Genomic DNA, 27,340 nt, shown 5'->3' with positions numbered 1-27,340 from the left:
CGAATTGCCCGTCACGACACCTTCGTCCTCGAACGATCTCAAGAAAATATTTGCGCTAAATATTTTCTAGCTTCTACGTACATTTCCAAGTTTTCTTCGAACGTTGGCTACGTTTCGCGTTTCATTATGCGCAAGGTGATGGGGCTTCGTGAAAACAGCGTCATTAGAGGGTATCGTTAGAGCATCGAAAGAGAAACGTAAGGACACCGGTGGTCTCGCGAGGAACCCGCCGGAAATTTGGAAAAAATTCAACATTTTCGTGAACTTGTTCGAAAAGCCCGACTTCGACGATTACTAAAATATATTGTAAAGCTCGATATTTTTAGCAACTTTCTTTCTCTACATATAACCAGCGGTTGGCCTTAGTTTTCGAGCTGTACGGAAAAACATCCAGACGCAGCCTTGTTTTAGCTTTAGTTCTCAGCCTAGGTTGGAGTGATAGTAATATTAATGACGCGAGGCGGCCGGCCCTGCGAATCCCCTTATCGGCACAATTTAATATAAACAATGCTGGCCGGCCGCCGCACGGCGGCAAAATTAACCCGTACCATATATTACTACTACCACTAAGCCGATCCAGCTTGAAAACGAAGGCCGAGCGGCGGGATATTTTGGCATATAACTCGAAAACTAAGGCCGTCGGTTATACGTGCAAGAAAAAATGATTGAAGTCGAGCTCTACAAGATATTTCAAAGCGACCGCAATCGGAGAGAATTCGGAGAGAAAGAGAAGCTTTTCGACAAGTTCACCGGAATGGCGATATTTTCAAATTTCCAGTAGCGTCCGCGCAAAGTCACCGAATAACATCGTCAGATTTCTCTGTTGATGCTTTCTAACGATTGACACCCTTTTCGCGACAATCCACCGGTTTGCACGCAACGAAACGTAGACGAAACTTCACCGATATGATCGCGTCGGTCGGGTATTACGACGGTGCTAATCAAATTTGAAACTGTTTATCGCGTTGTACATTGGCAAAAGGTTCGTACAGGCGATCGAACACTTTCGCGAGCTATTTTAAATAAAAAAAATTCTGTAACTGTGCGAATACTCTCGCGAGCCGCTTTTATGTTACGCGTTCCGGCGGAAAAAGCTACGAACGCAGAAACGTCGATGGGTTTCATTGTCACGGAGAATGTCGCGTCCTCTCGTTGCTCGCATCCAGGAAAGGAACGAGGAAAATAGCTTGAGGCATATGGCAACCGGTTTTATTGCTACGCCTTCCATCGCTGTTTTATTCTACTTCTCGGCGTCTTCGACGGATACGAGCCGTATGAACGACATCCTTGTGTCTACCATCCTGTTGGATCGTTTCGCAGCTGCTGAGAATAAAGGCTGCCTCCCACTTACCGCTTCAGCGATATTCGATTATCCACGCATTGGCATTGATACGTATCACTGACGTATAATACACAGCTTCGCGAAGCTGTTCGAACATATCCATTATACGTATTAGACGCGTTTCGGTCGAATCAAGGCATTTAAACGTAGGCGTTTTCGTACCTAAATTTTGCAAATTACAAGTTGCCTCGATCCTAGAAAAGTACCCATGAAACAGCGTCCAGAAATAGCCGGAGTAATATATTTGATCTAACGATGTGTTTCGTTTAACAATTAGAAATCGTATTCGCGATAGTAAAAATAAACACCATTAAAACTTCCACAAGTTTTACAAGTTAATCTTGGATACATATGTTTTTATACGTGTTTCATTTAGAAAGAATGGATTTTGCTTCATTTGACTCTCAAGGACACGGTACAATTACGTCAAGGGTGACCTGATGCTCATATATCAGCTTCAAAATTGGAAAATCATTCTTTCGAATGCACGCGTTTTAAGGAACAGCGTTGCCCGCTGCGTTGCACGACAATGTGGCAAGCAGCAGATATCGATCTTGCGATTTCATGCGAACCGTCCGATGACGTCATGCTTTTAAAAAATTACCGAAACGAATTTGACATTTGTACAGCAACTTTGCTAACTGTACTAGATTAAGTCGATTACGCCTGCACGATACACGTCCATTTTCCGCGTCACGTATACCTTGTGACAATCGTACCGATAAGACGTACACAGTCGGTCATAGCTATTAGGATATCCGAGCCTTCCTTCGTAATAATTTATAAACCAGTAACCGTGCTAAATTGACCAGTCATAAGTTACACGTTATAGATATCTCTTTCATAGTTCTGCAATTTTATGTCCACTTAAACAAACATCCTTGCGTCGCACTAACAACTTCGATAGGAAAGCAAAAGAATTTTACAACGTTAGTTGAAACGTGCAAAGTAGCTTTGCTAATACGAATTCGCTGCTTTTATCATACACACGTATACGCTTTCGAACGTAAAATAAGTAAAACGCGCGTTTCCTAATAAATGTAACAAATTGGTGTCCTAAATAGATGGCCTGAAACGTACTCGAGCATCTGCTTGTACTATGTACCATTTCTGTTTCCAGGTATAACCACGACTTCGTTATATCTTACATTATATACACGCTAGGTTCGAGTTCCGTAACTGTGTTACGAAGCTCCTTCGCCTCGTGCAATTATCGAAAGCGACTCGACACAGAAATCCGTAGGATAGTTCGAGCGGAACGCGGACTTGGAATCGCGTGACGTTATCTCGCGGGAGAACGCAGTAACGACGTTCGAGTGCTCGCGACCGACATAGCCTCGTACCAGTCAAAGCGCATTAATCGACAGCTGGAATTCGTGGCGAAGGTTCGTTCTTGACATTGCTGACTACCGCGTGGAGAGCTGGCTGGTTGGCTGGCCGGGCTGGTTGACTGTCGATCTCGTCAGCGAACGAAATTAAACGGCAGGCTAAAGAAGGTCAGCGAGCGCGTGCGTGTAACCGCTTATTAAGTAGGTAAAGGTCGTAAGAAACGCGTTGCTGCGGAAGAAACAGATTCTCGATCGACCCGCGCGTTCTCGTGCGTTCGCATCCTGCGTAATTTTTTTTTTTTTATCTCGACCAACTACGTAAACCCGTCCGCGCGTGGACGTCAATTAAACGTGGGTTATCGCCGATCGAATCGATCGCCGACGAAGTTTCTAGACCGTTGCGAGGCTGTTAGATTCGTCGCGTTCTCTGCTCGCGAAACAAGCCAAATCGTCGAAACGCCGCTGCATCGATCCTCCAACCTCGAGCTCTATTTTTAACAACGAAATTAGTTTCAACGAATTTGGTTTAGAACGACGAAGGGACGATGTGTTTGGCCGTGCTCTTCTGCCAATTCTCGGTTATATTTCTGAAAAGGAATCGGCGACCTTTAGACCGGCAAACGAACGCGAATGACGAAACAAGCGCGAACGAACCGCGGCAACGACACGACGAGTATCTCCGGTGTACGAGCACTTTGCTTTGTGTTAATCGACGATCGTAATACCAGCTAATTACGCGTATCGATCCGAACCGCGCACCACGATCGAAATAACGGAACGCGTACACCGATCGTTCGATTTTGCTACGAGCAGGACGACAAGCTCCCCCGGAGAACCGCGCGGGTACACGCGCTCTGCAATTTTCCCTCGACCTCCTTTTCTTCGCGCTCCTCGAAAACGCTTGTCAGCCCCGTTAGCTTCCTTTCAATGCCGGCGAATAGCGCATCTCTGTCTTTCGCCTACACTCTCGGTCCGAACGCCTTCGAACTTAGCATCTACGTACTTGAACGATCTTCCATTATATTTTTCACAGTTTAAAGTCTTCCTATTCCAGCTGACGCAATCCTTTTACCGTTCTCGCTGCGAGAAAGGAAAACGAATTGTCCATGCACGTGAGTTTAATATGCCGGCGTATCGTGGGTGAAATCGAGGAAACAGGACACCTGTCGCGAATCACTTCGCCATCTATCGAATACATAACCGTAAGCGCGGGTGATAACGAAACGATACGTTGTACCCAGCATCGACTATACGTTTTTCCGAATGTTATCACATATCGCATATATACGCACAAGGTGTTCGTCGCGATTGGGCCGAATCGTAATTTTAAATTTCGTCGCTAGACCAAACGTCTGTCAAGAATATTCTGATCGTTTCGAAACGCCATGTGCGAATGTTTACCATTTTAGTCACCGTTTTAAGTATCTTTGTAATTTAACATGCGAGCAACTCGCTCCGTAAGATGGGAAATTTATGCTAGCTAGTTTGTTCGACTACGTCTCGCAGGACGTTGAAAACCGTGAGAAAGTGAGTAAACGGGAACGACGAAGAAGAGGTATTGTTATTCGCACGCGAGAAAAATAAACAAGCTATCATTGATCCGGTATATCGAACATCGTCGTATCCGATGAATCAGACGCGGCACAGGAAAGATTACTAATTTAGTAATTACACGATACAGGAAAATACCAGCGCGCTACGAGATTAAAGTGTAATATCCGGGGCAACGGGAAAGGAACGTTCGCCGATCCCGATCGAAGGTCGCGATCGACTATTAATAAATCAGCGACGACTCGTTTGGCTAGACTGGACTAACGTCTCCTTGGAAAAAGGAAGTCGTACGTTTCGTCGAGCAAATTGGAAGGAACTGAGTGGCACGACGAAGGGCAAGGTCGTTGTGTTGTATTATTTTGCAAGTCGTTTCGCTCTACGTGCTTGGCCATCGATCGCGCGAGCCTCGCGAAATTGAGTTACATTATAAATGGCATGCACTCTAGTCGTCGTTTACCGAATGATACTCGCTTCCTGCTGTCACTTTGTCGCGTCGCAGATGGTGCGCGAGCCTTTACGGACTTGGCGCTTTCTACTCGAATCTCTGTTCGATAGCTACGACCACGATCGCGTGGAACGGTAACTCGACAGTTGAAGCCTCGTTCACACTGATTACGTTATCGATACGAATAACGCGAGGTGAATTTACTAACGCGAAACTGTTATTTAGTCGATTGTAAAATATTCTTTGCGCGGTTTGGTCGCAGCGGTGATCCAACGTTTCTTACGAAATTTTGGGCGACGGCTAGAATGAAGTAAATTTCATGGATCAAAAACCCGTCAACGACGTATTTTGGATAATTTCATCATCAGAAGAAACCATACGATGTAATATACTTGAACATATTGTACACGCGCAAATACTATGTGATATGTTGCGAAAATGAAATTTTAGGCTGTGACGTATTTCGATCTCTAGCGGCTCTCAGGGCAAAGTATATAAAGTTAACAGTTAACGCGTGAAAGATATACACGTGTCAGTACTACGTGTATACGTGCGTGTAGATCAAAGTATTGGTAACTTTCGCGTTTCTACTCTCTCGTTTATTAATTTGGCAATTGAAGGAAAGTTCCAGAAGCTGCCGGTGATGTAAGAGCTAATTCCATAACGAAGATTGAACTGTCACGTTGCAATTTATTCAACGACCAGTAACGGAGCAAGTTGAATGCGAACAACGATATCGGGGTCATCGTACATCAGAGGGATCTTGATCGAATCGAATCGGTCAATAAACGAGTCAATGCTTATCAGGGATTCGATCGTGTAGACCTAGATAGCGAATTCGCCTGGCGTTTACATTCGACGTTCAAATTATCGAAAGCTGTATCGAAGCTTTGCGATCAGTGTTTCCAGAGAATGAACTACGAGGCTTATTTTCCCGCTAAAACCAACTGGGTCGGAGTAAAGGGCACGTACGAAAGAACAAAATGAAACACTATACGTTCTTGCGTCTTTAAATTGCCCATTAGTGCATTAATTACGCGTTTAAAACAACTACTCGCGCATCCTCTACGTTCATTTCTTACCAGGCGTACGTTTACAGTAAACGTCTAGTTGCAAATTTTTTCCAATGCAGTCGCGTCTCGTCGTAGCGTCAACGAAATTTCAAGAAGTTTCGTATGACACGCATAATGTATTCTTACAAATTCGAATACCTCGCGTCGCCGTACGACATAAATAGGCACGAAGCTTACGAAGAAGTTTTTAATCGCCTTATGTCCGTTTAAGTGGTACACTGAATAAATAAATAACAAGGATTCGCTGAACTTTCCTGAATAATTACTTTCTTTCCCGTTACCTTCAACGATCAGCCGAACGAGTATAACAAGGAATGAAGATCGATAGAGAATAATTCCGTTTCGAGAGAGATTTAACCCTGTTTATTGCAATTGGATGCCGTTTCGAGAACTTCTGTCTATATAACTACAGAGATACCTTGAAACTCTTTCTTGGCTTACAAGGCTGAGAACGGTATGCGAACATACCTTTTCTATAACAATAAGACTGCACTTACGCAGTTGCTGTAACGATGACCGAACAACGAACGAAACGAAATATCTGGTACGTACAATAGTCGTGATCCCGTGGAAGCTAGCTCTTCGAGCCTTCGTGAGGAATTTCAAACGTTTTTCGGTCAAACAGTATCGTCGAAAGCGATAAAAGTTTCGTCAACGTAGCGGCATTGCAAGAAAGAATCGATCGTACCCGGTCCCAGTGCGAACACAGCGAAATTAAAGTTCCAAACACGAACAACTAGAATTCTGTTACGCGACAGGGATGAAGAGAGAACATTTTCTTTTCTACGTTCGAACAAGCGCGTATATTCGATACGCATGCGTTCGATCGGCGATCAATGCCGATCCATTGCAATTCCACGGTCAAAGGAACGGTAAACGTTCGGAACGTCTACACCGAAAATAGGATCACGAAAAATTCCAAGGCTCCTCTTTAACACGTTCGCTGCTATTGACGCGTACGTTGCGTCGTCTTATCTGTTACTATTATTGTTATCATTGTTATCGTTATTATCATCAACAGATGGATCAAACTACACAAAAGAAGCAAGAAAGACATTGATATGCACTTACGATGCTCCGTAAATAACGTGCGAAAACGCGCGCGAATCGGGAAAAGAAATCTATCGAAGAAGCTATCTACGACGAGAAGGTAACGCGGCTTTTAAAGCAACGGTAATAGTTACATTTCAATAGCAGCGAATATATCGATCGATCCGCTATGAGAACGACGTGTCTTGCTCTCAATTCACGTTTTGTCACGAATTTTAATTTTACACCCGCCCAGCCTTGAACGTTTAATCCTGTTATCCGGACGAGGAGAATTGCAGCAAAGCAAAAATCACGAAACGCGAAATCAGAAGTCACGCTCCATCCGCGTTCCACACGATTTCGCAAAGTTTTTAATTTTCATTAAGTATAGTCGATTAGCGAATATCGTGCACACGCTCGTCACGTTCTAATCTAAATCTAACCCAGATCTATGTTCGGTCATTTTCGTAGGCGCTCAATAATTTGCGAGATATTAATAAATTACGAAGCGAGTTCCAGCGGGGCTGCTAAATTGCCTGCTGATGCAGCAGGTTAACGTTGCAAAGGGTCGAGAACGGCGCCGGCATTCTTCGTGCTCCGTTACGTCAAACCGTTCTTGGTTATTATTCTGTCTTTTAAGCTAAGTCCACACCGGCAGACAATTACCAGCAGACAACGAGTCGCAGCCAATCGGCGTCTGTTTTTCATGGAAAATCCGCAGACAACGGGGGACAGGATCCACGTCCAGAGACGGTTCTTGGATAAAAACTACGTCAGCACTGACGAACGATCGTCGGCAAAAGTATTTTGCCATCTTCATCGGAGTGGAAAGCAAGAAACAAGATCTGCGGGAAAATGGAATGTGCTTTTTACCCCGTTTGCGACACAACGATCCCGCTGTGCGATGGCGAGATTTATGACACGGTGTTTGCCATTGAGGCGAGGCAAGGCGAAAGTAAAGAATTTGAAGATACACGCCGTTTGTCGAAATCGCTGCAAACTCATCCACCAACTCCTCCGTGACATTACGAAGAATTTTTTTGAAAATCGAACAAAGGTCAACTTCGTTTCTCTTAATGGAAATTCTATACATTTTTAAACATATCGATCAATGTCTCATGGTGTTCCTTGTGAAAAGCTAATAAGCTATATATTAGCGTCGGAAAACTATTAATACCGAAGACAAAATTTTTGAAAGGATATAAATAAGTACGTTATATTCCGGATTTCTATCAAATAACAACAACCAAACGTACGTACAGTCTTTTATGGTGTCTAAATATCTTAGAGAAATTTTTCAAGGAATCGAATAACTAGACAATATTAATTGTCGAGTGTTCTAGTTCAGAACAACCATTATAAACGAACAAGATCGGTGTTCGATCACCGTTGAAACAAATACTGTCGTGAATAATAGTTATCAGTGACCAAAAATCGTTCTCGTCGTTTGGTCACTTGCAACGAAAAATAATTTGATTTAAATGGTTTGAACCATTAAACCATTAAACCAAGATACTTATACGTACTATATTTTTTTCAAATTCGGTTATAATCGTTTGTCGATTTTTTGTAATTAAGACATCAACAGGTTACGTGGGAAATTGTAATATTTGATTTAGATTATGAGAGAAACGATCGATATCCCGAACAGAAATTTGTACGTATTCGTAAAAAATAACGATTTTTGACAAGATTGCCTACTTACCGAACGTAAACGCGACAGGTGGAATTATTTACGCGTCGATCACTGATAAATCTCCGGTGATCCTCGAAATAATCTTTCAACGCCGTCACACCAAGCACGAACATTATGGGTATCACGGAAACTTCCTTGCCAAAGGCATTTATGGCTGGCACCCAATTAAGTAGAACGATAAATACAAAATATATGTTGGCCACACGGCGAAATTGCTCGAGAAAATTGCGAGGTAGGAAGCTCAGCATGGTATATTTTGTTGTACGTACTCTGCAAGCATACGGAATAAACCGGAATTCAGACGGTGTACCAGCTTTTACTCTCGTTCGGAACCGTACGATTCTGCCAATGCGGTCTGTGAAGCGACATTTCGTAGCTAAAATTAAAAACATCTCTGTATCCACGTCCTTTCGACGTAAATTCTATTCCTCCGATAAAGATCGACTATCTGTCGTAAATTACGTTTAAAGAACGCGCACACACGCGTGCGATTGAATTTCTCCGAATCTATGTTTTCACACTCTACGACCAATAATTAAGACGATTTGATTTACAACGTAATAATTTTCTGAAAGAAGAAACGTGACATTTGGAAGCTTCGGGGAGTCATCGATGGAGATTTCGGACATTGCCTCTTTAAACGATAAAGTAGAAAAATCAGGTTTTGCTGGCGAAATGCAGCTTTCCAGACTATTGTACAGACTAACGTACGGAATAACGTTTACCAGATAAATGCAACTATCGATCGCTTATATTAATTGCAACTTGAGAAATTTACCTATTGTTTACTCTCTTGCCATTAGGATGCTCATTTGGTGGTGTTTTTGGCGGCACTAAGTGATTCGGTACTATGGTCCTTAAACGAGGTTCCTCTGGTAACGGACCGAAGCATCGAGCCCAGAGTCTTCTCCACCAGGGAGGTTCAGCGCTACGTCTTATCGTGTATATCGACTCCGATCTGCAAAAGAAATAATAGGAAACTCGTTAATAAACTTGAGAAAGATAACTAGTCTAATCATTTTCCAAGGATCTGAAACTCGATAGATTGCTATACTCGCGAGTAAAGATAAGTGGTCGAATAAAAGCCTAGCTGGAATAATATTTGGAGTTTTGAACCTCGGATCAAGTTAAACGCTCCGATAAACGCCTACAACGAGTAATATTCCTTTTAGCGTGGAATTTGCATGATATTACCGGCATATCGAGATTCGTGTCTAAACGCGATAAAGAATTCAGTCTTGGGTCTTTAACAAAGGAGAAGCACGGTCACGGCGAAAACGGTAAGCATGCTAATCGGTTTTCCTCCAATAATAAGCAAGTTATTTTTGAGAGTTCAGCGATACAAGTTCCGTCGACAACACCGAATCAGCAGTAGAATTACAATCGATTTGCATGCATCCGCACTACTACCAAACATCAAAATTCTGCGTTATTCTACGTACGAAAATAACACGAAAGCGTAGAGTACAATCTTTTTTAGAATGCCTGTGCCTGGCCAATTCTACCAACTAAACGCGTTCAAACTCCATTTACTCGAATATTATTCTACGTTTCTCGCTTATATTCGCACACGGAATAACCTGGTGTTTATTCGTACGCGATCGGTCATCGGCCAAGTTCGCGTGCACCGTGCAAATTTTCAAACTCTATTTCGTGGAAAACAAAGCGCCGTTGAAGAAGACGTTATTCTATAATTTCAATCCGTTTCTTCGCGTACAACGATCCTCCTTGTTGGCGGTCGTGCCGCGATGACGCGCTGTATTTACAGAAACCAGTCCATTTTGCGTTCCACGTAATACAAAGTTCCTACAACGCGGAACGTATCTCTCGCGTTCTAGGTCCGTCTGCCTTCGGAGAAAAGAACAACATAGCCGCTGCAATAACAAACAGGAAAAAGCGAGGAAAGCAAAAGCAAATACCTGGATGCTTGGCGTGAGTGACCTCGAAATGAGGGCACTTTCCCAGCGGTTGGTGGCCTCGAATCCTCCCTGTGACCGGGCGGAAGTATAAAATCTGTCCTGGATCCAACACGGCTGTGTCCCATGTGTCCCGAGTGTCCCTGCACATCGATCACCTGACCCTGACTGAACGCTCTCTGATGGCCAGGTTTCTTCAAAGCCGAGGGCCTCGAACCACCGATCGCGGACAAAGGGCCCAGGTAGGAGCCCGCGTGTGGCTGCAGCCCCGTGTTCGTCAGACATTCCGCCAACACTCCGCCGTGGCTGGCCGACCTGGCATGAGTCCTCGAGCACGGTCTTCGTCTGCCTCGTGCGGCGATCTCCTCGTCTACGTTCTCGTTCTCGGTCTTGCTCTTCGCGAACGCACTCGACGAAGGGGTGCTCGTGGGAACGGAGGTCGAGGCATCGGGAACAGTGGCGGTCGTCGACTGTAACGACGCCGAGCCGGGATAATGCTGACGACCCGGCCCCGGGAAAACGTAAAGCGACCCTTGTCTGTCGATCTCGTCGCTCGCTGCTTCTGGCACACCGACCTCGGACATGCTGGCACATCTAAACACAGGTAAGTACTGAGTCGATTAAGGTTGGCTCGTACCAGCATTTCTCAACAGATTTTGAGTAGCGACCCTGTTTTATAATAGCCAAATTACCTGGCCTACCGTAAGAGATATTTTTCCGAGTCAACGACTAGCTCTGCCTCTGACCGACTATTTGCGTTTGCATACAACAATGGACAAAGGATAACGGAAGATTCCGCGTCATCTATAGAATGGAAGAGAGATCCTTGCAATTTGCATTTCTTATAAGCTAAGGGAAATGTGTCATAAATGGGTATTTCAGAATATAACTCTAATTCTAATGGTACCCATTTGAGTAGTGTGAAAACAACCTATCGACTTTATATCTTAGAAAGTCAATATGCATATAAAATTAATCAAAACAACTCCTACGTATGATAATTTCAGGGACAGAGGTTAAGGTTCGGGTTGGGTAAAAGAAAAGATAAAATTAAACGTTGGGTGTTAACGCGGTAGTATTTAATTAGTGGTAAATATTTTTAATTAAAGATAACCCTGGCGCACCCTAGAAAACGCTTCAGCGTAGATCCCCACAAGGGATCGTGACCTGACCCGTAGATCGCGAACCACAAGGACTCGAATAGAAAAGACACACTGTCGGATATGAAGATGCCGAGTAAGCATCTTATCCTTGTATTATCAATCCAACAGCGTGAAATATCTCACGTTTTGACGTCGATGTCAGAGATTAAAGTATAAAATAAAAGAGAATCGACAACGAGCGATACCAAAAGTCCTTAAACCTTCCGCCAACAAAGTCGAAAGTTGATCGCTTTCTCATCTTCCAGTGTGAAATTACGGATAATTCGAATCAATCGGTATCTTGCTAGCCACTCTGCATATCGAGCAATCGAGTAAATAATCACAAGACGAAGTGGTATCGTCCGTTGCAACGGTGCTAATCGCTCGAAATCGCTCGAAAGATCGGATCGTCGCCGATATTATCGAAAAGATGGATGAATCGCGAACCACGTATCTCTAAAACGGTGGCAGAGGGAAGCAATCCTGTAACGACGCGTCAAATGGTATGCAGGAAGTACAACGTAATGCGTTTCGAAGCCTACTCTCTCGCGATCGTAGGTGCACTTGCACTTACCCGACATAGATATGCTATTAATAAGATTGCACAGACAGAGAAAGACGGTGGGGGGAAAGTTTTTCGAGCAAACACCGGGCGAATCGATCGATGAAAGTCCTCGACAGTGTCTCTGGAAATTTTGCAAAATGTTGCGAAACGCTAATCACCTTATGCCGAATAATCCAATAGCATCGTTGAGAAGATTGATTTCACAACATAACGTTGTCGTGCCCTTCAACATCAGTGTCTAGATACATCAATGTCCATGATACACGAACGTCGAGATCGTGGAAACCGAATACCGGAAACGCGACAAGAAACCAACGTCCGTCGCAAAACTTGAACTCGAGGCACGCAAGAAGATTCGATTCTAATTTTACAAAGACGCGTCAACTGCTCGATATTAACGTTCGGTTAATGGCATGCGTGTTGGTTCGGATTACCTAATACGTAAACGTTATAACAAGTACAATAGCGTGCCAATGCCTTTTGTCGTAGTCGCTGCAGGTTTCGAAATTTTAATTGATAGAAATACGAATTTGCGCGAACAACCGCGGCTTATTTATTTAAAAATCGGCAAACAGGTCGATGATTGTTGGACGATCGGTCGATGTTTCGTTCGCTGGTTCTACGCGAAAGCAAACGAGCTCGTGTTCCTTTCTCTTGGCACGCACCCTTGCGACTCTCGCGTTTGAGCATACTCGAGCATATGCGAACTTATCGGTCGTTCGTTGCGTACCCGTCGGTTTGCGAGACGATAAAGTTGGTCTCCCGATCTCCAATTCGCGACCACTCACTCTCTTTATCTCTCTTGCTCTTTGTCCAATACATCTCAAACTATAGCGACTACGAAAAGCATTTGCACACACTCTCGGTTTTCAACGAGCCGTTTTATCGTCACGTTCGATGCCTTACTTTCGTCGTATCAAATTTTTGTAGCCATATCCAAGTACCACCAAATGATAGGCAATTCCATATACTTGAACCTAATTGATCGGTACGTCGATGCCATAACGAATACGATGGTGTGCAAATACCTTTTGTAGCCACTCTATATATTGTATATACAATAGATCCGGAGAATTAACGAGGAACCAGTGAACCGTACGTTTTTCGTACGAATATCTATTAACGAAGTTATCAAGCTAATTAGGGTAAACTGCGTGAAGCTATAAAATTCGATACGGTGGCTCTATCGAAACGCTGTTCCGCGAGCAAACAAGCAGCGACGGAAATGTAGATAGATAAAAAATATCATTGAGCGAGAAGGGACGGATACCAACGTGAATTACGTTAATAGTATTTGCTTTAGAAACGACGACAGCCGCGACCGTGCAAAATTACGTTGTCGGGAAATCATCCAAGACAGAACGGACCTACCTCGGCGTCACGATGAATGAAAACCTGTGCCGAAAATAACCTTCGATTTTCAGGGAAATAATTAACTGGCAAAGCGTTGACACCAATTTAGTCGAGAGGCGAGTAAACTTAAATAATCGATTAATTGTTTCGACGATGCTGTGTATCTCGGTCGTGTTGCAAGCTAACGTTTCAAGGTCGTCACTAGCCAGGTCTCGTCACTTTTATCGGAAGATTAAATTTTATTAAATTGGAAAATTTGCTACAACCGAACCCGGTAGAAATTTTCGTAGCGAAACAGAAAGGAATAAATAAAATTGTACTCCTAATTAAGGAGATTTTCGTGTTGAAAGATCTCGGCGTTAGAAGACTGATTCAAGCTTCACCGTACCTTCGAATCGGCAGGTTGCTACGATCGAAACGAAGATGGACGAGCTTTCGCTCATCGATGGTCGCGGAAAGCGAACACGCTCATCGTGCACGTGAACCGAGCAAAGGATTCCGCTGGTGATCGATAACAGTGGTCGTTCCGACGTAAATCCCGACTTCTACTATACACGGACAATATCAAGGACAGAAAAGTTGAACGATGGAATTGGGTCAGACGAATATCTAACGCTCTACACGCCCCTAAACAGCAGGGTTGCTACGCGTTTCAACCTCGCACCGACAACCAGCTATTATCCTTTCTAATTATCATCGCATGACGGATAATAATTCGAAATTGTTACTTCGATAGTTTGTTAACACGACAGCGTCTCTTTTATCGTACGAACCTGATACCGAGTCGGATTACTTTAAAACGGCTCCATAAAATGTAACTGCTGCAACGAAATTGAGACAAACCGGTGAACAATCGTAGCTCAACGTTTACGCTTTGGATGGGTTCGTAGCTGTTTCGCCACTCACTCGTCTAACAAGCTTTTCGAAAGCAAGCGAAGATACAGCACATTAGTAACGATCCATGAGAGAAAAACATTCACGTGTAAATATAAGTGATATACAAAGGATAAACAACGCGTACATCGTCCAAGGTAAAACGTTAATAATACGCTTTGCTATCTATTCGTCGATTAGTTTGAAACCGCGACTCGCCAACTGCAATACGACCGAATATAATTTCCATGCATTTCTTTGTTTCCTTATATGGCGGACCACGTTGCAACGAACGATCCTACAGCGGTCTAAGACGATGTTCAAATATGCGAAACTCGAATCCGAAATTTAAACGTTCGAGAAGATAAGAAAAAGAGGGTAAAGAGAATAGGCGTAGGGAAGACAGAAAACGTGACTTATCGCGTTTTTCAGCTGTATCCTTCGCGTAAATTTGTTTAGTAGTTTAGGCCAATTACGTGCTTACTCATTCTTTAACAATCTCCCTATCTAGCCTAAACAAGTTTTTCGTAATTACTTTGCTATAATGTTCTGGCCTTAAGTCGGTAAAATATAGTTAGAAACTTGACTAACTTGTATAAATGCGGACACAATGTAAAAAGATGAAATTATAGTTTCTCTTTACTAAGCTTGAATATTGGAGTAATTCTCGAATGAGCAAGAGCGAACAGGTTGCTCGACATGCGAAAATAAGTCGATACCGTGGAATAAAATGTGGTCGCGTGATATTCTGTTTTCGAGTAAATAAAAGTTTGAAAATTCATCGAGTATTTCATTTTAACTAAACATATTCAAACTTTCCGTCAAACGCGACACCTTAAACGAACAAATTTTATTCTACATTTTATTTTATATTTATCTTGTCTTTTCGATTTATTTCTGTATGTAGAATAGCTTGTCGTTTCATTGAACATTAACCACGTATTCTCGAAACGCTTGCAACCTTGATATTCTCAAATATAAATCACGATTTTCTCTAACGCAATTTTGTTATTAATAATAGTCCTGCTAGCTTGAATCATACAATCTCCCTGACTTCGCTTGTACTAGGAATTTAAGCCCACGAAATGTACAACGAACGAGGATTTAGAATCTCAATTAGCTCGTCCTAAGAGTAGCTCGTTATACGTTGCGAACAGGCTTACCGACTTTACCAATCTCGAATCAAATTCTAACGAAGCCGCTCCTCTTTTTAACTGGCGAACATCGAACGGATTTATTTTGATTCTGTCGCGGCCCTCTTCTATTTTGTCAACGCAAAGTCAACGTCAGCAACGTTCTATGCGTTCTTTCACGCGCACCGGTACTCATTCCACCCAAGCGAACCGTTCGACACACTACGACGGAGTTTATGCAATTTAACGAGTAGACGCTCTCGAACGGTCCTGCGGATAACGAACCGGGGATGACCTCGCTCGGAAACTTGCTTCTTTTTTCGTTCCGATTCTAGGAGACTACTCAACGATACTCAGACCGAGCACAACCGGTTTCGCGGTCGGACAACCACGACCGACGGTCGCTTTGGAAAAAGGGAAAAGAAAAAGAAAAAAAAAGAAGACGGCAACTGATTCTCCGCACTGACCTTCGACCCATTCGACGATACCCAAGAAACGTACTGAATTTTGCGAAATATCATTCCACTTTCTTTTTAATCGCTTAACCGATTGTCTCTCGCGATCCAACGATTGGATCATTTTCGACACAGATATTTTTCGAATAAACGGTTAGTTTATGAATTTTATGAATTTAAAAATAATAAAGTAACTTCCCATATATGCGTGTTGCAACAAACACACGGAAAAAGAATAGAAAAGAATATGCCAAAAGCGTACGCTATGTACCCTAAATCATAATAACGAAATATTACTCATCGGAAGGACTTATTTTTAAAAATATATTGCTTAGTCATTATCTCATTCTTCATTGTGTACATAACAGTAGCATTCGTGAGGGTAAGTTGGGGAGGTTTGCATCTATGGTCAATACCGGTCAGTCTTAACTCAGCCAGCGTACCCTACTGTTTGCGAATGTTAAAACATAAACGATAGTTTATCTTATACAGATATTTTGGCTTTTATAAGATATTTTGAGAGTATAGAAATCTACGGAATACATATAATATGCAAAAATATATGAAACATAGAAAGTGAAATATTTGTTATAATATCTTATAATTGAAACACGATCTATATATGTCTACAAATACATGCAGCGTATGGACGAAGAAAATAAAATAATAATAAGAATAATAGTTGAAACATATTTCTATTCACATCTCATGTTTTAAGTTATGTTTATAGGAATATCGAATTCACATAAACGTAATTAGTCTAATATTACATGTACGTACTTCAAAAAATCTATAAATCTATGAAGTAGAAAAGATAGCGACGAAAATGACATCTTGGAATTTCCTTTTGTATAAAGAACTAAAAAAAAACAGTATTCGATAATATAAATTGCTCGAAAATAAATTGCAACTGAAACGTTGCGTTAAATGCACTGTTCATCTTTGATAGGTTAATTCAAATATGTCCAAACAGTGTCTCGCGATGTTTTTTAAAATGAAGAAATTTTTCCCTTATTTCCTTAAATTAAATATATCAATTATATTTTTCTAGTGGAATTAGTTAATTTAAAAAAAAAAAGATGATTATTTTATACAGTTTTAGAGAATATGGGATGGTATAAATTTGCATAATCATCATCATGTATGGTTATGAGTTTTAGAGAATGACAGTTAAACGATCGTTGAATAGTATTCTTTTCGATTTTTTCTTTCGATTCTTTCTTTTCGATTTCAATAAATGTTGCTATATCGGATTCTGATTATCTCTTGTCATAAACGTTTGGTTTAAACGTTCTCGCTTTTCCAGACTCTCTCGTTACCGTTTCGCTAGAACGCTTAGTACTTCCGCATTTAGATGAAACTTTCTCGTAATAATTAAGTAAACGTTCAAAACAGCGACGTAAAATATGGAACGCGACAGCGAGGTCGATTCAAGAGTTGCGATTCGGATGATATTCCCTGTACTCTGAGTTTTCGATCTATATACTCTGTACGATATGAATTATGTCAGCCGCGTATTCCTGACAACTGCACATCAGTCAGGGACCATGCATCTTTTTGGTTCAACGTTTATTCGCGTAACACACTCTCTTATGAAGATCATTCTGAATCTAATTTCCATGAACACGACACGTATTTGTTAACAGTGACATCGACTAAAAAGAACATAATCAACTCGAAACGTATCATTTCCTGGCAAACATCTCTTTCACTTTCCCTCCACTTCGTGTTTATTTCTGATTTTAACAGCTTGTGTACCAAAATTAGATAGATAGAAATATTGTTAAAAATTTAAATATAATTAGAAAGATAGCCATGACAAGTAAAAAAATTACATTTTTCCAGGCTCCCAACGTGGTCCACGTGGCCTTGTTTAACGCTTTTGTGCAAGCAAAAGGGGAGACACACTATTGTCCTCCACGTCTTCGAACTCTCATCACGTCAACAGCACAACTAAATCGAACCAGGAAAACCAACCGGTACTTTCGCGTGTCTTTTCTTGACAAGAAAACTAACGGGTTACAGCACACCGCGTTTCTCTCGAAGCATCTTCCTGTCGAAATACCAAATTTACTACTCGCACATCTTGACACGTTACAACGCTCTATGTAAATGCTCGGCGAAACGATCCTCCCCTCGATTACATTGTCCTGTTCACGATCGTTTCGAGAAATACACGCGATATCCTGCATACGCTCTCAGGTTCCAAATACCTCGTTCACGTTCCGCGGCAACAAACCGAATGACCTTACTATCGTACACGCACTGACAATTCGTATCAGCCGACTACTTACAATCTCGTACTAATGCCATCTGTCGTCGTACTTCGACATCAAAGTTTTTAACGCACAGAATACAAAGTCCCTAGTATCGCGCTTCCGCGGTTTTTGAAAGTCATCCTGCATTTGTAACAAAAGTTGATACATTTATAATTATAGCTTTCACTCTGTAAATCAAACGGATACATAAGTATATATATGTACAGAACATGGATACTAGTACTTTTATAAAGCATGATTCGAATTTTTCCATAATTAGATAACTATTTCATCGATTTACTAAGGTTTTAAAATCGCAAAACGTTAATGGAGTATTTCAAATGTAATAATAAAATCTCTAAAGCTCAGAAATTTGCAATTTTGCTACTTTATAAAAGATACGCTCGAATGATTTGTAGAATGGGGAATTGCGAGAACCTAGGGAGAATGTAACATCGCAGTAGCTCCATCATCAGTAACACCACCTCTACCGACGTTCTACCAGCAACTCCGTCATCAGTTACGAGCGAAAGAACGAGGTCTTCCGTTCCGGCATAATAGTCGTGCAGGTTGGCAGACGCGCGGCAGTGTGCTATCGTTTTTCCGACTTTTGTAGCATTCCTAAGAAAGATTCACGAGAACCTCGCGTTCAGTGCTGTGATCAATTTCTCTGCATTTCGAGCAACATGAATGAAGAATACGACGCGATCGTGCTGGGCACCGGACTCAAGGAATGCATACTTTCGGGTATGCTATCGGTCAGTGGGAAGAAAGTGCTCCATGTAGATCGGAATAAATATTACGGAGGTGAATCTGCCTCGATTACGCCTCTGGATGATCTATTCGCGTAAGTTATTTCGATCAATCAAATATTCCCATGGCCCATTTTAATGTCATACTATTGCCGGCATTAGTATCGTATTTGGAACTGTGTGATCAACTACTCGTACGATGCAATGATTCGTCTTTAATATTGATTTTTTCCCCGTTTTATTTCGCGATAGCCGTTGATTATCGTTTGGTTAAATTCTTCCGTTAAGCACATCCCGAAGCGAAGCGTGACGTACGTATTCACCTGCCGTGATGCGTCGTTACTCTTCAACTGCTTCCAAATTTTCATTCGTTTCTAAACAATTCTGTCGGGAGATTGACTAAAACGTCATTCGATAAGAGGGAGGGGGGAAGGTCCCGCCCCAGAGAAATACATGCTCCATCGAACTTAATGAATTAGCTGTGTAGTATTTTGCAATTACCGCGACACGCTATTTCCCTTTTAAGATACATTTTTCCTTGCCACTCGCTCGTCCATCTCAATCTCCCACCTCCCACCTCTCACCTCCTTCCACATACCTTCATTTATCATTCGAAAAAAATTATGTATATCTATTTAATCGCTTCGAATACAAAAAGAATACATGACAAGATACGAGATTAATCTGTCGTGTGTTTAAGAACTTAGCAGGAGAAATATGTTGGATAATCGAAGTGGTACCGTTAGCTCAGTACACTTCCTGTGAAATTGAACATATGTTTGCCTCCCTGTGCCAATTCGAAATTTCAAATAAAAGTTACTCTGATTCTTTTACTCAATATCGTTTCTTTTCCATTAATTTTTTTTTATATGAAAAAGAGTGTTTTTTATATACATCGAAATTAATTTTTATTAAATGCTTTCGAAGATTTTTCTTTAAAAAATAAAAAAATCTGATGGCATAACGTGTTTTCTTCTACTGTTTATGACACGAAGAACGATAACACAACCGCATGATTGTGCTTCTGGTTCATCGGGGAGACGGTTATCATGTGTCCGGTTGCACTCAATAAATTATAACACGCATCTAAACTACCCATCTGTTGTAACAGTAACTGTTATTCGACTGCACTCGCGTATAATCCGATCGAAAGAATGCTTAAAAAACGATGTGAAAGTAAACGGAACGAAACTGCTTTCCAGAACGGATTGTCGTAATATTAATAAGAAACTATATAATTTCTTTCTCATATTCGCATAAAATTTACGATTATTGGCTGATAGAATACTTTTTATTTGATCGTTCACTTCGAATATATCGAAAAAATAAATGAAAACCATTGTAACGTTTTATTGGTAAATATTAATAATTAGAAATTATTAATAATTAGATACTATTTCTTAAACTGATAATAATCATAGAAGGTACTTTCATGCTGCTAGCGTTATCGAAAGTTTTGCAAAAATTCAAACTGTATTTTCAGAAAGAAATATGTCGCATTAGTGAAATATTATGATAATTAATTTTAGTTTCTCATACGTTATCTAGGAAATTCAAAGCCCCACCGCCGGATGAAGCTTATGGTCGTGGTCGCGACTGGAACGTTGATTTGATTCCAAAGTTCCTGATGGCAAATGGGTTGTTGGTAAAACTGCTAATTCACACAGGCGTGACGCGTTATTTGGAATTCAAGTGCGTTGAAGGATCGTATGTCTATAAATCTGGCAAGATTTCGAAGGTGCCGATAGATCAGCAAGAAGCACTGTCCAGCGATTTAATGGGCCTTTTCGAGAAAAGACGTTTTCGTAGTTTCCTTATATGGGTGCAGAACATGCAAGAAGACGACCCCAGAACTTGGGACGGCTTCGATCCATTTAATAATAGCATGAGCGCTTTGTACAATAAGTTTAATCTCGATAAAAACACTCAGGATTTCACAGGGCATGCATTAGCCCTTTATAGGTAAAAAAAATATGTATATACTTATATAAACATAAATATTATTTTGAAAATATATTAATAACTTGATGATTGATATATGCGCTAATATTTTGCTGTTTCAGAGACGACGAATATATAAGCCAAAGCGCAATTACTACTATAAGAAGAATTAAATTGTATAGCGATAGTTTAGCACGTTACGGAAAATCACCATATCTGTATCCTATGTACGGCTTGGGTGAACTTCCTCAAGGTTTCGCACGACTTAGCGCGATTTATGGTGGAACGTATATGTTGGACAAACCGATCGACGAAATCGTTATAAAGGATGGAAAGGTACAAATTTGAATTTTTTTTTTAATTAAAAGGAAACTACTGAATTAAATCCATGATTAATTATTGATTTTTATCGCAGGTTGTTGGTGTACGTTCTGGCGATGAAGTAGCCCAATGCAAACAAGTGTTTTGTGATCCCACATATGTACCTGATCGTGTGAAAAAAGTGGGTCAGGTGATAAGATGCATTTGTCTTTTAGACCATCCTATACCGAATACAGCAGATGCCCTGTCAACGCAAATTATTATTCCTCAGAAACAAGTAAATAGAAATTTACATTTCGTTTCCGTGTTCCAATATGTTGTCATTGTATTCATTTGTTTCCATCTCCTAGGTTAATCGTAATTCCGATATCTACGTATCTCTAGTATCACATACCCATCAAGTAGCGGCGAAAGGATGGTTCATAGCTATGGTATCTACTACAGTTGAAACGAAAAATCCGGAGGCCGAAATCAAACCTGGCTTGGATTTACTAGGACCAATCAAACAAAAGTTCATATCAGTTTCTGATTATATGGAACCAACAGACAACGGTTTGGACAGTCAGATTTTTATATCAACCAGTTATGATGCCACAACGCATTTTGAAACTACTTGTTTAGATGTTCTTGATATATTTAAACGAGCCACTGGCGAGGAGTTCGATTTTAACAAAGTAAAGCAAGACCTAGGCGATGAAGATCAGTAACCATAAGATAATTACGGTTACTGGTCAGTTTTAATACTAGTTCATGCTGAATTGAAAAAAGCGAGCAAGCAACATAATGTAATGTGTGTATACCGATAACATCGGTGTTTACCGAAGTCTCAGAGCAGATACAATCTGCTAATAGACTTATGCCTAATCCTAGATTCTCTTTAATAGAGAACTTTAATGACAAACGCAAACGTTATTCAAAATTTATTTTTCAAATTTATTCCAATCTAATTCTATAAACTGCCCTTTTTACATTATGTCTAAAGTATACGTGTACGACCATTTTCACACACACACAAAAAAAGATTAATACTAGAATATTTGTCGTCTGCATATTCGTCGATAAATTTTGAACAATTACAAAATGCAATTTATTATACGGTTTGTGTACCCATGTATTCGTCACTGACATGAGATTTGAATTAAATATGACAGTGCCGATTATCGTGACTTTATAATTGTATCATATTTTAACTATCAAATTAAAACATAAGGATAACTGTTTATTGAGATTGTAAATGTTACAGAATCCTATAGTTATATTGCTAATTACAGTAGTCAAAAAGTCATGAGGTACAATATAGAAGTAATTTAAAAAAATGAATCCTACACGCAATTATATAAATAGCATGTCGCTGTATAGCATTAGAAAATATGTCATAATTCTGCACATTTAGTTATGATATTAATTCAAATTTCAAACATATAAATTAAACGATACGAAGTTCATACATATAAATTGAAGCACTTTCAAAAACTAATTGCCTGTAACAGAAAAGATTGTAGAAAATTTATGTCAAAATATTGAAAGCAGAAAAAAGCGGCCAACCATTTACATAAATTACATAGATATATATAAATCTCAAATACGTAAGAGTGAGAATATAGAAAAAATGTGGAATCGTTGAGATATTGTTATTTTATGTGAGCTTAAGAATTGGAATATTTTTTTGCCCAATATTTATAAGGTCATCATTATTGATAGAGAAACATCTAAAAGAGACAAGTATACACAGACGTACATTGTTTTTGAATACTATACGTGTGCACTTTCGTATGCGTGAATGTTTTGTTGATGAGTGATTGGCTATTTCTCAGAATTTTTTATTTCGCTTGCATTTTGCTTCAAACTGTAAGCGTATCGCGAATTCGTATTACATATGAAATTTATTGAACAAAGATACGTGATCCCCTATTACTTTATCTAAAACGTTATTCACGTAACTGTAATGACAGTCATAAAAAAAATAAATCATACTATATTAATTTCATTAATTTGTATTCCTATCCATTTCATGACACAACGAATACTTAATATATTTACTTACCAACTATAATTTAAACAAGTTCTAGAATATAGACGTTATTATCTCTGCATCCAATGATTATAATATTATTATCAATAACTGGCGATGAAAAAACCTCGCCAGGAAATTTTTCAACTTTTATCAAACTATTTTCTATAGAGTTATAAATATTTAAAGTGCCATCTGTACATGCTATGAACAGAAAATCATTTTCACACCAGGGAGTGGCGAAGATCGGTGAATGTAAATTTAATATATATTTTAATGTTGGTTTAGTTTTAAAGTTTGTATCTTTTGATTCTAAACAATACACATTCTTATTTTGACTAGCTAGAATAATAGTTTCATGCTTTGTGGAGGTATCACTCTGCTTCACAATATATGAAAATACATTGCCATTGATTTTGTAAGACCACATCTGTAAAGTTGAAAAGTAAAATCAAGTAAGAACGATTAGTTTTACGAAATAATGAGTATATGTATATCCAATTCTTTTATACATGTTACCTTAACATTTACTTCAACATCAAAGCAACATAGCAGTCCTGTTACAGAACAAAATAAGACAAGCCCATTATTCAGTGACAAAGGAGCAACAAAAATTGGATCTGACAATTTATGCTTCCATATAAGTTTTCCTGATGATTGTTGAAGTGCTAGACACAATCCATCTAAAGTTCCAAACAATACAGTGTCTGATGAAACATGTAAACAACCAGATGCGCTAACACTTCCATCACCGAATTTAGATTTCCAAATTTCAGATCCATCCTATAATGTATATTTATTATTATCATTATCTTTTTTTTTTTTTGTATCATTTAATGTCACTGTGAACAGATACCTTCACAGATAGACAGTATATATAACAGTCATAGGAACCAACAAATATTATTCCCTTTATTTTACACAATATTGCAGAACTTTTTACAACATTTCCTGTTTGATGATTCCAAATAATATCCCCTGTTTTTAAGTGAAAACAATATATATTACCATCATAACATCCTGTAAGAAAAAGAAGTTAAGGAAACACAAATAGATTTTTTTGTCTTTTAAGAAACCTACTTTTAATTAAGAAACTTACCCACTATACCTCTGAAATCATCCAAAACCAAAACTGAGGCTTCAACCCTATCAGGTAGTTTGATTTTAAATGTAGAATTATGACATTTCTCTTGTAATCCAAAAGTAAAAATAAAACCAGAGTGAGAACCAACAGTTGCATACGTTTTTCCACTAAATAAAATAATTCTTCATCGAGTCACAGACTATATTCAAAATAGTTCATTAAAAATATACTTACTCTGAATAATGGAATACAGTCGGTGATGCATCTACACATTTTTTTAAATCATAAGTTTCTAATATTTTAACATTTGAAATTGCGTTATATTGTAACTTGTGTTCTTCATTTATATCTGACACATTTTTACATGTTTGTCCTCTACACTTATACCACTGACAGGTGTATATCTCATTTGTTTGAATCATCAAGTCACAAGTTTTTCTTTTTTCATGAGAATCTTCTAAAGACTTCATGTCTTCTTTACCAATATTAGTTAAAGGGAATTCTTTAGTACTATTAAAATGAGATTTGAGATTGATCATTTTCTTTTGATCATTATTCAATATAACACTTTTTATATAACTAAGACATTCGTCGATAGTAGCATCCATTAAAAGCATGCCAATTAATTCAGGAAATTCTATGTTTAGTGTTTCAGATATAGTATTTGATAATTGAAGTGCTATTACAGATGTTCCTCCTAATTTTACAAATCCATCATTTTCACATTGTAAATTATTTTTCCAAATTGATTTAAAAGCAATTTTAATTTGTTGGAAGTCAATGTTTTCTATTGCCTGATGTATTACCATTCTTTGTATGTGATACTTTTTTAAAAATTCTAAAGAAATTTTTCCACTAGACGTAAATTCAATATGCTCCATGAAATGAATTTTATCTGGTCTATATAAAGAATCTAATTTGTGGAGATGTTCCATTATATCAGTATTTATATTATGATTATTTGTGACATTCTCCTTAGTAGAAAAATATAAATGTAAATGATGGCAACTATCATCCCATATTACGTAACAACTTTTCACAAAATCTATTTGTAATACAAATTCTTTAAGCTTTGATAAATCTACTTTATTCCCAAATCTTTTAATAAAGCTATCCCTTCTTCCCTTGTAAAATATCCTTCCTTCTTCATCAATCTGAAATAGAAATATATGTATTATTAGCATTATAGTTGTTACTAAGTATTGTCTATGTTCACATTAACTCACATTAACTATATCACCAGAATCACGAAATACTGGTAATTCTAAATCTTCAATATTTTCATCATTGATCAGACACACTCTTTGATTGCTTCCTGCGTAAAAACATACAACATATAACAATTTTTCTTATGGTATTACGAAATTAAAATAAAATCTCTATAATAGTAAAATTACCTATATAAAGGAACCCCGTACCATTTGTAATTACTTCATCTCTTTCATTCCTAACTTGAAATATAGTATGTGATAACACTTGACCCAAACAATGTACATTAAATTGTGTATTTGTTATCATAATTTCATTAATACTAGCCCAACAGGATACTTCAGTAATACCATAGATGTTATAGATTTTGGTATTATTATAAGGATGCTTGGCTTCAGAAATTAATTCTAGTTTAGGAAAAGGTTCTCCGCCAAAGAGAATAGCTCTTAATAAAGTATTATTACTTAAAATACTAGATTTTAAAGATTCAGCTGTCCAGCTATACATAAAAACTGATGGAGTTATTTGTAGTACAGTAATTTGATTAGAATAACTTTCTTTTAAAAGCCTGAAAATAAAGAAGATTTATGTAAAAACAGGTTTCCATATAAAAATTGTATTTCCCTACATAATTACTATTTACCTATTTGGATCACTTTTCAATAACTTTGATACCATGAATAGTGTTGCAGCATTTGAAAGAGCAAGAAAAATTTCAATAATACTAGGATCAAATGTAAAATTTGTAAATTGAGAAATTTTATCACAGTTTGTTATTCCCAGTATTTTATTCAAGTCTAAAACATTAGGGACTATACATGAGTGGGGTACTCTGACTACTTTTGATGCTCCTGTTGAACCAGATGTAGAAATTGCATAAGCGTAATAATTTTGTTTTACTTTTTGGATAATTTGTTTCTGTACGTCTTTGATTTTAATAAGGTAAATACATTCTCTGTGTATTTTAAATTTGTATACAATATCCCCCTCAACATCCATTTGTTTTGAAAAGAAATAATGTAAACTTAAATGGTTTTTTAGATTCATGAATTCTGTTGAATCAACAGGTATATTTACAAAACTATGCTCGCTACTTAGGATTCTATAAAAAAAAAGATCATAAATATAATTATTATGTCAATATCTCAGATATTTCAAACAATTTAAAATCTTACCCAAGTATCACAGAAATTACACAATATTCAGGTATATCAAAATTTATACCAATAAATTCAATGTTTTTTATGCATTTTAAATAATCAGAAATCAAACTTTGTGTAACAAGAAGTTCTCTGTAATTTATATAGATGATTTCTTGCAAATCATGATATTCTATAGCTATATTATCAAGTTGATCCCAATTACAAATATCATGTAACTTTTTTGCAAGATTTTTTGAACCATTGGGATAAAATAGGAAATTCTCTTTCTCATTATCTAAGATAATTACATATTTTAATACGTATTAATTAAAACTAGGATACTGAATGTTTAAACTCTACACTCACCCATTATGTATTAAATGCCATTCGATATTAATTCTTTAATATTTTAAAAGCTTTGATCATAGGTTACGTCGCATGTTTTTCTAACATAGTAAATAAATACTTACTATAATTTTTTCGTTATATATTACAATACATAATTTCTTCATTTGTATTTGTTGTTGTAAAATGCAATAGTTGCTTCTTTGTTAGAAAAAATATTATATATTTTGTATTTACACATTTGCATTAGAAAACGTAACATACACACGTTTACGCGCATGCGTGCGCGTTGACATATGTATTTTTATTCCACTTTCAAGGGCATATTTCAATTATCAACTATTATTAACAATTTATGCTAACATAAATTCTCTTT

The 27,340-nt window shown here is 38.6% G+C and overlaps 3 protein-coding genes across 7 annotated transcripts in view; 1 reads left to right on the top strand and 2 right to left on the bottom strand.

The window, feature by feature from the left end:
• Positions 1-18,161, bottom strand: part of LOC117236928 (probable phospholipid-transporting ATPase VB) — a 28,408-nt gene extending 10,247 nt beyond the window's left edge. For all 3 annotated transcript variants that reach the window (XM_033500362.1, XM_033500361.1, XM_033500363.1), the window contains exons 1-4: positions 17,737-18,161; positions 10,384-10,974; positions 9,243-9,422; positions 8,474-8,734 (exon numbers count right to left, since the gene is read on the bottom strand). In XM_033500362.1, coding sequence (XP_033356253.1) covers positions 8,474-8,734; positions 9,243-9,422; positions 10,384-10,964 — 1,022 coding nt within the window. In that variant the 5' untranslated portion in view covers positions 10,965-10,974; positions 17,737-18,161. The remainder of the gene's footprint in view (positions 1-8,473; positions 8,735-9,242; positions 9,423-10,383; positions 10,975-17,736) is intronic.
• Positions 18,162-18,627: 466 nt separating this feature from the next.
• LOC117236932 (rab GDP dissociation inhibitor beta) lies at positions 18,628-23,160 on the top strand. The gene is made up of 5 exons (XM_033500369.1): positions 18,628-19,006; positions 20,460-20,873; positions 20,975-21,188; positions 21,268-21,450; positions 21,524-23,160. Exons 1-5 carry the CDS (start codon positions 18,846-18,848, stop codon positions 21,878-21,880), a joined length of 1,329 nt encoding a protein of 442 aa, XP_033356260.1. The 5' UTR covers positions 18,628-18,845; the 3' UTR covers positions 21,881-23,160.
• Positions 22,372-27,288, bottom strand: LOC117236929 (beta-alanine-activating enzyme). 3 transcript variants are annotated; one of them, XM_033500366.1, is made up of 11 exons: positions 26,986-27,288; positions 26,653-26,914; positions 26,121-26,579; positions 25,666-26,045; positions 25,495-25,583; positions 24,503-25,422; positions 24,284-24,435; positions 24,041-24,204; positions 23,827-23,967; positions 23,704-23,741; positions 23,487-23,614 (listed from the first exon to the last, which is right to left on the bottom strand). In XM_033500366.1, the coding sequence occupies exons 1-10, from the start codon at positions 26,987-26,989 to the stop codon at positions 23,712-23,714; spliced, it is 2,601 nt and encodes an 866-aa protein (XP_033356257.1). In that variant the 5' UTR covers positions 26,990-27,288; the 3' UTR covers positions 23,487-23,614; positions 23,704-23,711. The 3 variants fall into 3 exon arrangements, with proteins under 3 accessions (XP_033356255.1, XP_033356256.1, XP_033356257.1); XM_033500364.1 differs by having other exon boundaries at positions 22,372-23,614; positions 23,704-23,967; XM_033500365.1 differs by having other exon boundaries at positions 22,372-23,614; positions 23,704-23,967; positions 24,041-24,162.
• Between the last annotated feature and the right edge of the window lie 52 nt (positions 27,289-27,340).

This window comes from Bombus vosnesenskii, unplaced genomic scaffold, assembly GCF_011952255.1.
Source record: "Bombus vosnesenskii isolate JDL3184/JDL3185 unplaced genomic scaffold, Bvos_JDL3184-5_v1.1 scf7180000013352, whole genome shotgun sequence".
Lineage (NCBI taxonomy): Eukaryota > Metazoa > Arthropoda > Insecta > Hymenoptera > Apidae > Bombus > Bombus vosnesenskii.
This window is presented reverse-complemented; position numbering and strand designations above follow the sequence as displayed.

Bases quoted from the DNA above. Each gene is read 5' to 3' on its own strand.
- LOC117236929 (XM_033500364.1), bottom strand. The intron at 25,584-25,665 runs GTAATTTTACTA...GTTTTTACGCAG, and splicing joins TACGGGGTTCCTTTATATAG to GAAGCAATCAAAGAGTGTGT. The intron at 23,968-24,040 runs GTATCTGTTCAC...TATACATTATAG, and splicing joins TATACTGTCTATCTGTGAAG to GATGGATCTGAAATTTGGAA.
- LOC117236932 (XM_033500369.1), top strand. From the start codon at position 18,846: ATGAATGAAGAATACGACGCGATCGTGCTGGGCACCGGACTCAAGGAA. The intron at 21,189-21,267 runs GTACAAATTTGA...TTTTTATCGCAG, and splicing joins TCGTTATAAAGGATGGAAAG to GTTGTTGGTGTACGTTCTGG. The intron at 21,451-21,523 runs GTAAATAGAAAT...TCCATCTCCTAG, and splicing joins TTATTATTCCTCAGAAACAA to GTTAATCGTAATTCCGATAT.